The following is a 12,426-nucleotide window of genomic DNA, read 5'->3' on the forward strand; positions in this document are numbered from 1 at the left end:
CACCCTCAGTTCACTCTTCCCACTTCAAAGTCTACTTTCCAGCTCTCATATATTTATCCTTAAAACAATTACTTCCTCTTTTGTCTTGTCTGTGTATTTTTTTATTTTATATATATTTTTTTACATTATTTTTCTTTGATCCTATTACCCTCATAGAATGTCTCTAGTTTCTAGTTTGCTGATTTTTGTTTTTACTTTATTACAATTGCTTTTTTTTTTCTGATCCCTTACAATCTTTTGCTTTTATTAGCTATTCTTTTTTCTCTTTTAGCTTAAGTGTACATCACTGCATATTCTTTTGTAGTAAATGTAGTATTATTTAGCTAGTGTACAATACTTACACATCACTCACTGACCAGGTATAGGAGTGGTGTACGTGGATAACTCAGTGTACTCAGCCTCATTGACACCTTTATTAAACATTATGTGAGGTTGCAGACTCCTCAACTTAAGGAATTTTTAGCAAAGAGGAGTGACAACTTTGACAAGAAAACAAGAAACACTCTACCAAGTGGCATTTTCAGAGATAGATAGCTTGTGATGCTCATGCCATCAACCTGGAAGTCTGGTTTTGGGGTCCTGGTAGAAGCTCCTTTGGGGGGGGGGAGGAAGTAGAAGAAAGAACAGCAATGTCAGCAACACTCTACACATGTGGAAGGCTGCAGTAGACCCAAGGCTCCCCTAATCGTGAACTTTCTGTAGCCCATTTTCTACTTTTTGGTTAGATAGTGTTTCAAAAGTGTATGCATAAAGCCTAGAATTATCAAGGCATCAAACAAAACGAAGGCAATAGGTGAGTCCTCTTCTCAGCCTCTCGCTCTTCAAGCATCATACAGCCCAAGGAGCAATACGTGCACCAGATTGGGGATCAAGATATGGAACCTTGTTCCCCTAAGGGAGACAGTGAACATTTACTGATGCATTGTTTTGAATAAAAATTTCTAGTCATGCTACTGATGACTGTTTTAACCTGTTTCTTTCAGATACCATTGTTCTTATCGCTTCAATAGCAGTTGTTTCTGCAAAAACTCAGGGTAATATTTTTGCAACGTCCGCACTCAGAAGTCTCCGTTTCCTACAGATCCTCCGTATGGTGCGCATGGACCGAAGGGGCGGCACTTGGAAATTACTAGGTTCTGTGGTTTATGCTCACAGCAAGGTAAGCTTTGCTTTTCAAGTTAGAGAACAAGGTTTTTGTCTTTATTTTAGGTTTTTTACTTTTTTTGTTGGTGGCTATACTAGTATAAACCTCTCACAAGAAAACTCAATTTCAGGAATTAGGTAAAACAATTTTGAGATAGAATGTAAAATGAAGTATTTAGAAGTTATAAATATCCAAGAAGTTGTAAAATGAATGGAATCATGCAGAGATATTTCTCTATTTTCATACATTTTTTTCACCTCTAAAAATCTTTCATTCTTTTTATATCTAGGAACTGATCACAGCTTGGTACATAGGATTTTTGGTTCTTATTTTTTCATCTTTCCTTGTCTACCTGGTGGAAAAGGATGCCAATAAAGAGTTTTCTACATATGCAGATGCTCTTTGGTGGGGAACAGTAAGTATAAAAGTCAGTTTTTATTTTTTGGATGTTGTGAAATTTTTCATTTGATATAAAGTAATTCCTATGAATGAGCTTAGTAACCATATTAGCTTTCAAAATAATGTTGCATGAAAACATACAGCATGATTATTAAATCATCTATCCTTTTGGCTTAACAAAGTTAATTTCTCTTATAAATCATCAGTAGTATTTCCTGAGTGTGAGACTGTTGCTAAAATTAAAATATGTCATTTTTCTAAACATTCTACAATGTTGATAGTCTTATTTGTTTCACCTGGTGAACACAGATTTAAATTTCCTATTGTTGTATTTAGTTAGCCGCACATCAAAATTTCTCTGAGATTTTTTTTAAAAACAATTGTAGCTGAATATGTTAGAAGAGTAAAATTATGACACAAAAAGTATAAAAGAGAAGATCGGTAAGATCAGCAATTATAGAAACCTAATTTCAAAACTTAACACTCCAAAACCACATTTCCTTTATATATTTGTTAAAGGATAGTTTTCTAAATAAATAAAAATAAAATCATAACTCTGAAACAGATAGAAAATAAATAAGCTAAAGATTTCATGTAGATCAGTAGACTTGAGGGAACCAGTGAGGCATTAGAACCAGTTCAAAGGACTATCCAAAGAGGAAAGACGTGAAAACCAGGAATACTAAAATGAATATGCAAATAGAAGCAAAATTGGCTTATTCCACTGTCTGTAAGGGAAGTCAAACCTCCACTAGGCAGAATTTATTTATATTTCTAAATAAGAATTCTTTTGCATTAATAACAGTTACCCACAGCTTAAAGAGTTGTAAAATGACTCAAAGATCATGAAAGATGCAGGGCATCTTAAAACCAGAATCCAATAACTTGAAAGAGTGTACTTTAACCAACGTACAGTTTTCCACTGGAAAAAGAAAAATCTCAACATTATAAATTATTTATGAAACAGTCATTAGAACATGTACCTTAATAAGAATTCACAAAATAGGGGAATGTCATGGAATAGTGCATTATACAATGTATGTTTCTATATTATTCCTTCAGGTGTTTCAAAAAATACTATGAAAATACATAAGATTTATAAATGCCTAAGCAGTTTCCCCATCTCTTTGATCTAAGAAAGTTATACTAACTTATAAATTAGCACCAGTATTTCTTAAATGTTAGGTTCTTGTCAAAATAAAAATAAGTCACTTTCATAAACTGTTTAAAACATTGACAAGATTTAAATGGAAATTGTTACCTTGGCCATTGTTCATCTGAAACTCAACAACAAGAATTAGAACTCTTGTTAGGCCAAGGAAAATTTGTTAGGGCTTATATGATGCAGAAATTGGTGGCTTTGCTGGTTATATTGCAGCAATAAAATGTGTAAAAACAGAAATATATTCACCTGAAGATTAGGACCTTTTTTCTTAAATTGTTACAGGTCTACAAGATTGTGCCACTGGTAACAAAACATTCCATTGGTTTAATAATTTGGTTTCCAACTCCTACCCCGCCTCCCCCCAACACACACACAATACTCCCCACAAGCAATAATGGATATTTTGAAAGGAAGAAAGTAGAAAACCCAAAAGAAAGCAGTCATCTGACATTCTTAAAATACTTTTTATATGTAGAGAGCAAATGAAAAAATCTCTGACTCATGGTGAGACAAACTGTGTAAACTGAGAACACGAGCCTTTTGGAGCCTGCAAAGGGAAGACAACTTATTATTCCAGACTTGAAAGCAGTGATTTGAATTAAGGTTTAGTTTTTGCTTCTCTTGAATGACTCTAACATTTAAATTACTGAGGCACTGGGTGCATCTTTTCCCGTTGAGGTGTGGGTGAGTTCAGCCTGGCAGCTGTCTGTCCTTCCATCAGTCTTCCTTTTCTCCTGTCTGCTAATATGAACTGCTGCGTTGTGTGCTAAACAGTGTGTGGGAAACTCTATATACCCCTCACTTAGTCATCAGCTTGTTTCTTTTGCTAGATAACCCACATAGCTGGTTTTCAAAGGTTATTATCTGTGACTTTCAGGGGGAAGCAACAGATTTTCATTGATCCCCATGTCATAGTGCTATTTTGACTGAGGTTTAACCCATACTTAGCAGTTTCCTTGAATGAATGATCTAATTGTGTCTCTGGTTTTTATATCTAATCTTGAATATGAATGTAAAAATCAGATTCCAAGATGTCAAGTTTCTAGAGGGGGGAAAAAAGACCTTGTTGGTCTATAGCATGTTTGCTGACATGAACTGACACATTAACAAAATTGTCTGAAACCTAAAAAAATAGAAAAAGCAAACAAGAAGGCTTATTATTTCTATTCATTTCTGTGCTATTATCTTCATAAAATATACTAGGTCTCCAGTGTGAAATATTATAAATTGAGAAAACATTACCATTGATTATATATTAATCAAGAGCTTCATGAAATACATGACTGGATATTTTTTAGTTAAAATTCTCCTCAATGGATGTCTGGAAACTATGGAAGTATTGAAAATAAGTGGGGGAGTAAAAACATCCTGAATTAAGTGTTCTTAAGTGCTGGCTTTAATGAATAAAAAGAATCCACTGTTTTATAAAACCCAAAGTCTCAACATTAACTATTAAGTGCAACTTATAGTGCATGGCTACAGTATCCCATTGAACTCTAACTACTAACTACTAAACTCCTTCCATTAAAAAGAAGCTATTGGCCCTCCCTGGTGGCGCAGGGGGTTAAAGCACTGCACTAAGAAACTATGCCACTTCCGCATGAGTTCGATTCCCGCCTGTCCCGGAGGCGACCACATGGCGTGGCAGACCTCTCCTGACCCGCCTGCTGCTCCTCTCAGCAGTGTACTTTGTAGATCTGCCTGTTCTGCTTCCAGCTCTGTCTGGTGAATCCTCTCACCCTCCGCATCTCTGGCCTGTACCCCAGTTCTGTACGAATAAATAAATAAATCTTTAAAAAAAAAAGAAGCTATTGGCTGCCTTCCAGCTTTTGGAGGGATCCGTGGTGTGATCAGCAGTGCTCAAACCCATAACAATTCAGAGAAACCTGACCTTTTAAAACAATCCCATACCAGCGAATACCAACCCCTTGCTCCCTGAGTGAACTGGGTAACTGATATTAAGGTCCTGGGACTGTGACCGCAGCAGGCGTGTAGTCCGAGTGGCAGCGACTGTTGGTGGAGAACTAGGCAGAGGCATCTTTCCAACAACAGCAACAACCAGGAGCTGTATCCTCCACCGGGGACCCACAGCTTAGGCACAGAGGGGTGTGAAAATCAGGGGTTATGAGCGTGACAACTGAAGGGGCACCATGACTAAAGAGGAGGTGGAGGAGGGGCAGAGGGAGGCAATGTGCCTTGCTGGGCCATTCGTTGGCGGCTACGGGGAAAGAGCATCTGATGTTGAGCAGAGTCCCGTTTAAACGCTATTTCCTATTTTATTTTCTTTTGTTTTAAACTTATTCTGGAATAATTTTTTTAAGAAGAGATGAAAGGTTTTCTTGGAGATTTTTTATTATTATCTCTATTTTCTGGTTGGTTGGTTGGTTGGTTTTCCTTTTGATTTGCTTTAGATTTATTCTGACACAAAGAACTTAAGATCTGGTTTTCCTGAGTAAATTTTCTGGTAATGACCTGTTCTTGAAGGTCAGCTTGTCCTCCTTCGATTTACTGTTATTCTTTTGATGAAGATAGTATTATGGGTTTAAAAAGAAAAAAACGCACACCGCATCCAGCAACAGATGGTGTATGTCTACTCTTGAGTAAGCATCTGAATACAGCCTCCACCTGAGACCATGAGCTTGAATTGATTACTTCTGACGTGTAGGAGAACTTGAGATCAGCAAGAGTTGGTCCTAAATTCATCCCAAATATCTGACAATCTTTCTCTAAGTTAAATATGCAGAAGGCTCTATTTATACTGTAGTCTACTGTGTGTTCAGCAGCTTGTACTGCCAAAACTGTGCATGAGGTTCATCCCCTCACAAAACCTAAGAATAAGAATTGTGTAGTGAAATGAACAAAAATATTATTGTCCTTGTTATCCTTCAGAGAATCAACCTTCAATACTATGGGTTCACCAGCACAAAATGTTTTCTGCACTCTTCCAAGATCTTGTTTTCTAGTTCAGTCCTTGCACATTAAAAGGTTAGTGAATATTTCTTACTACCACTGTATGAAACCTGACATCAAAGCTTTACTTGGCCATGAGGTATTCAACATATCATTTCCCAGCGGTCAAGAACATTATTGATTATCATGTAGAAACTGAGACACACATATCCCAGACACCATCCACCAAAAACAAATCCTAGCTGTCATGAACATCTGTATACACTTCCTATATCACTGTATTTATGAAGCAATTGGTCATAAGCCCCTTTCAGGGATTCTTTCCCAAGGAGAAGTGTCTTTAATAATGTCATTTGTCTCTGAAATTTTTACTCAGTATTCCATAGGCACTTAGCACAGGTTATATGGAAAACAATAGAAGAATTGTAGTCAGAAGCCCTGGGATCCAATTTCATCATCATGAATTGGTGGAGGTGTGATATTAAGTAATCATGTAGTATCTCTGTACAACTGATTAAATGATATTACCCAAACACAAAATTGCTGCTTGTGTTAAATGAGATTAGGAGAAGCAGACATGCTTTATCAAGCACGTGACAAATGGTAGTGGCCATTATTATCACGTCTGGCCAGGAGCTAGATGAGCAGCATGGAGTGCTAATTCCCTGAGCTAGCCACCACAGAGCAACCCAAATCTCATGACACCTCCACCACAGGAGATTCTGCTGTTTGAAGATCAAAAAAATGTTCTGATCTCCTAATTCAAGCTGACCAACTTTAAAATTAACTACACAGGTTTTATGACAACCCACTGCTTGAAACTAGGTGCTCAGGAAGTGTCCTCAAGAAAAAGAGAGAGAAAGGAAGAGAATATGAAACAGAGAAAAAAGAGTTAGGGAGAAGGGGTGGGACATGCTAGCAAACTGCCAACTTGAATCCTCTAAAGACCCCTTATGGGGAAGTTATACTGTGTTGTGGAAATCTATAAATAATATATTCTTAACTGTTCATATGAGTGCACTACTTAGACACTTTTTTTATAACTGTATCCTCAAAAGAAGACCAGTAAATATTTGTTAATTTGCTGCTTGAAGGAAAGTAGGAAGGGTTTATAACTCCTGGACTGGAATTAATATTGCTATTGCAAAAAATAAAAAATGATAGCCTGCAACCTGACCTCTAAGTTGTAATCCCTCCACAGCATCTTTCATCTAATAAAAAAAAAAAAAATCAAGATTGCTAAGACCAGAATTTGCATTTGTTTTGTTTTTATTCCTGAAGAAGTTTCTCGATTGCTAAACACAACAAAGGTGCCCCCAGTCCACCTTAGATTTTGCTAACACAATTATACCTTCATGCCAATATTTGCAACCCACAGAATTTCAGAAAATATCTTTTCTCACCTGCATGACTGCAAGTGAACATATGGAATATGAGAGCAAAAAAAAAAATTATCTGAGCTGTTGCCATCTGCCAAATCGCCTTCAAGAAAATTATTTAACCAGAGAAAAGGTACTACCGACTCTCAGCCTTCCTGAAGTGGTGCAACAGGTTGAAGTGGTTCAGCCCCCCTCGGGTCTTTCCCTAAATGTCAGGCTACAAGGTGGGATGTATCTGCCAGCTCCCCTCACATGTCATAAAGTGGGGCAATAAATGGCATCCTCTCAATTAATGAAAATATTATTCTACCTAACACTGTCCTGAAGGAGATAGTGCAAGATTTTTTTTAATTAAGATTTACTTAATTTTTTAAGTAAATTCAAGTGTTTGTTAGCTTTGAAATGGTATAGTAAATGCTAATCAAAAAAATGGAATTATGCCCAATACAGGAGACTTCCTCCAGGTGTGATTTCTTCCAGTCCCTTAAATATCATATATGTAGCCCCTGCTCCTCCCCCCCACCCCAACCCAGGTTTCCCAGAACCAAGCTGCTGTTCCCAGAGCTTCCCTAAAGAGTTGGTGTCTTTGGAATTCTGGCAAACCTGCCTTTATCTGACTTTGGATGGAAATGAAATGAGCCACTGCCGGGTCCAGCCTCTGAAAGACATATAAGAGCTAACAAACATGGGCTCAATGTTAGCACAGGTGTGGGACAGTGAACACCAAGAGGGCTTCTGTACCTCAGTTCATATGCTGAGAGCCCACTGATAAACATTAGCAGGGCCTTCCAGGTGTTAGAAAAAGGAAACCATAATGCAGGTCTTGTGTTCCAAAGAGATACACTGGGGTTTTAAGAGCAGCTTGACCTGAAAGTCCAGAAAATCAGTGAGCATCTATGCAGGCCTTATCTGAAGATGAAGTATTTTATCGAATACACCCAATCATTGCCTTAGAAAATCAGCAGCTACAACAAGCAGATATGTCATGTGAATTCATGGAAAAGGCTCATATCTTTTTATTATAAGATATTATATTCATTTCCATTCTGATGCTACCACTCTGTTCACATCCGAAGTCCTGTTGGGGGAAAGGATGTCCTGAACAAACTCTGCAGATGTAGGTTTTGTGGTCTCCTCCCCCAACTCCAGTGATTGAAACTACAATTCCACCCCCCACTCCTGTCACTGAAACTATACCAAAGGGGGGACTGTGAGGACCTAAGGGTGGAGCTAAGCAACCATTTTGAGATTTCGGGGATACATAGAGGAGCCAATGCTGGGCTCTCTCTCCCCCTTGGCCTCATGGCTGGTGGCTGATCATTGACTCTTGATGAGCTTTCAGTGTACTATTGGAGTTCCAAGTCAGCAGAACTGGTAGGATGCTCTAGTGAACTTGTATCTCTCACTCTCTCTTTCCTAGGGTTGTTTGTTTTTCTCTCCCCTTTGTAAATAAACCCATTATTGACCCTTTTTGTGTGTACCTGCAGTACAATTGAATTTTAAGCACGTGGATGAGGACCACAGACAGGCAGTCCAGCTCACAGTGGGGTGCCCTGTAACAGACCCAGCTGTCCTTGTGGCAGCCACAAAAGTAAAGCGATGCTCCCTTCAGGCACAACATAAAGGAGAGCCCTACCAGCTCCAGCTTGCAGGAGACAAAGTTGCCACCCTGCCCCCAGGCCTTTCTAAGCCTACCTTGGCAAAAGCGTGTTCCAGAGCTTTAAACCAAGCACCATTCAAAGCAACTTTGAAATCAAAGTGGAAAAAGTGGTCTTCCCTGTCTTGCTCCCACAGTGAAATTCAGTCTCAGATTGCTGAGAGAGGTGGATGGTGGTCTTTACCACCCCCAGAGAGTCCAAGGTGTGGCTCTCAGAGCTCACCACACTCTCCTCCCCACGAAAGACAGCCACGGAGTCAGAGGGCAGAAACCAGGCATTCTTCTCTGCTCAGAATGAAACACTGGGATGTACCTGTCATTTCACCATGTCTTATTATTCTCAGTCAAGGCTGAGTTTTAAAACCCATTCTGAGCACTGGGCCAAGAAGAATAAATTGAATGTATCCTTGGAATGTAAGGCAAACCATGAAATGTAACATTATTGCTGTGACCAGACCGTGAAATTTCTCCTTCAGTTTATTATCACTAATAAACTGCTGTAAAAGGATTAAGGTGTTTTTCAGGGAGAAATAAAATATACTAGGTGAAATCTCCCCCACATATTTGAGATCAGACTGGAATATAAATGAACCTGGGATATTTTTTTTCCAATCTCAAGGAATTTCTTTGAGTCCCCTGACTGAGACTGCCCATGACATTAGATAAACTTGTTCTACTCATTTCATCTCCCATAAGCCTCCTCCACCCAGAGGCCACTTGACACCTCACCATCTCACCTCACAGCCTCAAGCCTTGCCATGCATTGCACTGCTCAGACATCTACCTTCTCTGTCACTGTAGTGGAAAGGTCCTGCTTTTTCCCTCCCCTGCCCTCTCACACTATGTCCACATCTGCCCCCCACATTGGAAGAAGTGTCCTCTCACATTGCCAAGACAAGCCCCTCCAACTACCCCACTGGTGAAGTTCCCCTGTTTCTTTGGGCACCTTGGCCTTCCAGAAAATCACCATTTCTCCTCTATTCAGTCCACCTCTTTGTACACTTACATAAGTCCAACCTAAAAAGTCTCAAGTAAAGGATTCCTAGGAGTTCTCGCCCTATATTTTTCTTTCTACTTCTCACCAATGTTCTTGAGAAGTTTCTTAATTTATTTACTAAATATTTATTGAGTTCCTCACACTTGATGTGAGCATCAAACCAGGTGTTAGAGTGATAACAAAGACTAAAGACTTATTTCCTTTCTAGTGAAGGAAATAAGGGCCCCTCCTGAAATAAATAAATAAAGCCAATTGCCACTTATGATTAATGGCTTTAAAAAGAAACAAGGAGCTGGAATAGAATGACCAGACCCTATGGAGTGCATTGGGATGGCCATTCTAAGATAACTTTTGGATGAAGATTGAAAGATAAGAAGGAACCTTGTTAAAATGGGAGAACAAAAAAAAAAATGGGAGAACAATCCTGGCTGCAGGACAGGATGTGCAAAGACCCATTGGAAGAAATCGAGTCTTGTCAACTTCTCAGACAGTGTGGTTAAAGTACAGTGAGCAAGGGGAAAGCTTATGAACAGAGCATAGGAACTATAGATAATAGCTTCTGAATTCATTGAGTAGACATTGACTGATTCCTATAAAGAGGGGGAAAAAATATACCACTTGCAGGTGTGTGGAGAAGGTGCTGGAGGAAGGCAAGAGCAAAAGTAGAGAGTGGTTAACTGGCTGTTGCAGCAGCCTGATCTACTGTGGTTGCAGCAGCCTGATCTACTGTGATAGCAGTGGAGACACGAAGAAAGGGATGAATGAATTTACAGTGTCTTTGGGATGTGGAATGGGATGTACTGATAGATTCAGTGAGGGCAGCAAGAGAAAGGAGCATTTAGGAAGACTCTGGGGCTTCTGGCTTAAAAAACTGCCTAGATGGTCATGCTTTTGATAAGATGGGAGGGGATACATTTGAGGGAATGACCAGTTGAGTGAAAATCAGAGCTCTGTCTTAAGCATGTTAAGTTTAAGTAACAGTCTACCCTGCAGATAGAAATATCAGCTGCAGATATGTGAATCCAGAACTCAGGAGAGTGGTTTGAACTGCAAGTATAAGTTTGGTGTGTGCAACATTAAAATGATATTTAAATCCCTTAGAACTTCTAAGATCACCTGGGAAGAGAGAGGAAAAGGAATAAAATAAAAAGGAAAGCTCAAAAAGAATAGAGTTTTTTAAAAGATATAAAAAGACCCACAGATCTGAGGCACAGCAGGTGAAGAGAAGGGAGATGGGTCAAAACAGAGGAGAGAAGAGCACAGGACTGTGCTGTGGTCGCAGGTGCTATGGCAGTAGGAAAACTACAGGGACTAACATTCTATCCAAAAATTAACTGATAGAAGGAAATAAGTAAATTTCATTTATTAAAAAAAAAGGTAAAATGAGTCAGAATCAAACCTTAAGAATTAAATATTCAAATATTGACTAGAGTAGGAATAACCACCAAAGATGCACAGCTCTTCCATGACTGTTCTGTGGTTGTACCCAAATAAATGAATCATAAAATGAAAATATCCTAACTCAAAGATGCAGTTACTACACTTAACCTACTGAACAAAGTTTAGCCTCACCTACCTTAAGCAGGCTCAGAACACTCACAGTAGCCTACCATTGTAGACATAGGTGCTGCAAAAGCACAATATCCAAAAAAATCTAGCAGTGCAGCACACTGTACAATGTCCAATGTTTGCCCTCAAGACAGTGTGCCTGACTGGGAGTGGCCATGAACCAGCATCATAGGAGAGGACGGGCTTGCAAATTGCTAATCAAGGAAAAGATCAAAATTCAAAGGATAGTTGCTACTGAACACATATGTATCACTTTCTTACCATCATAAAGTTAAAAAAAAAATAAATAAATAAGTCAAGCCATCCTATAGACCAGGGGCCATAGGTAGGGGAAAAGTTATGAAAGTGAGGCACCAAGAGAAGCTTCCAGCCTGGGCTCATCCTCTGAGTTGAGTGCTGCTGAAAGATTGGAGTTTTTCTCCCTCTGTCATGTCTACCTCTCAGATTGTTACCCTCCTCCAGAGTTCAGATGAAAGGGCATGGCCAAAGTAACCACTTTCTTAGAAATGACCCACCAGTGACCACTCCTATATAGTCAGAATCTTTTCTCAGACTTCGTTTTCCATGTCTCCTCTGCACCTGGACATGAAGGGTCACCTGGTTCTTGGCGATACTCTCTTCCTCATGGGATTTCCGCTTATATTACCCATTCCTAGGTCTCTTACTTGTTTTTTAAAAGATTTCCTTATTTATGTATACAAGGACTGGGGTATAGACCAGAGGTGCAGGGGGTGAAAGGATTCATCAGGAACAGAGTGGGGAACAGAACAGGTTAATCTACTAAAATACATTGCTGAGGGAAGCAGCAGGTAAGACAGGAGAGGTCAGCTGCACCATGTGGGTCAGCTCCCTAGTAGGGGATTGAACCTGTGCTGCAGTGGCTACAGATAGCTTCATAGTGCTGTGCTTAACCACTTGTACCACCAGGGAGGGGCCCCACCTCTCTTACTTTTCTTGCCCTTCCATCTCTTAAATGACTGTTTCCTGCAGAGTCCTTGAGCCCTTTCCTTATATTCTGTGAAATTTCATTTATTCACAGAGCTTCAACATTCACCCTGTGCCTGATTCCAAAACCCAAATCTCATGCCAAAATCAATCTCTCATGATTCAAATCTCATACTTCATTTCCTGCTCAACATTTCTAGATCTGGGTCTTCCTGACAATTAAAAAACTTATTTGCATATCCAAACTCTTCATCTTTGCTC

The 12,426-nt window shown here is 39.3% G+C and overlaps 1 protein-coding gene across 3 annotated transcripts in view; it reads left to right on the forward strand.

The window, feature by feature from the left end:
* The window catches only part of KCNQ5 (potassium channel, voltage gated KQT-like subfamily Q, member 5), a 460,478-nt gene that overhangs the window by 366,368 nt on the left and 81,684 nt on the right, over positions 1-12,426 (forward strand). For all 3 annotated transcript variants that reach the window (XM_004673622.2, XM_012722138.1, XM_004673623.2), the window contains exons 4-5: positions 984-1,159; positions 1,434-1,559. In XM_004673622.2, coding sequence (XP_004673679.2) covers positions 984-1,159; positions 1,434-1,559 — 302 coding nt within the window. The remainder of the gene's footprint in view (positions 1-983; positions 1,160-1,433; positions 1,560-12,426) is intronic.

Source organism: Condylura cristata, unplaced genomic scaffold, assembly GCF_000260355.1.
Source record: "Condylura cristata isolate star-nosed mole 26May11 unplaced genomic scaffold, ConCri1.0 scaffold00001, whole genome shotgun sequence".
Taxonomy (NCBI): Eukaryota; Metazoa; Chordata; class Mammalia; order Eulipotyphla; family Talpidae; genus Condylura; species Condylura cristata.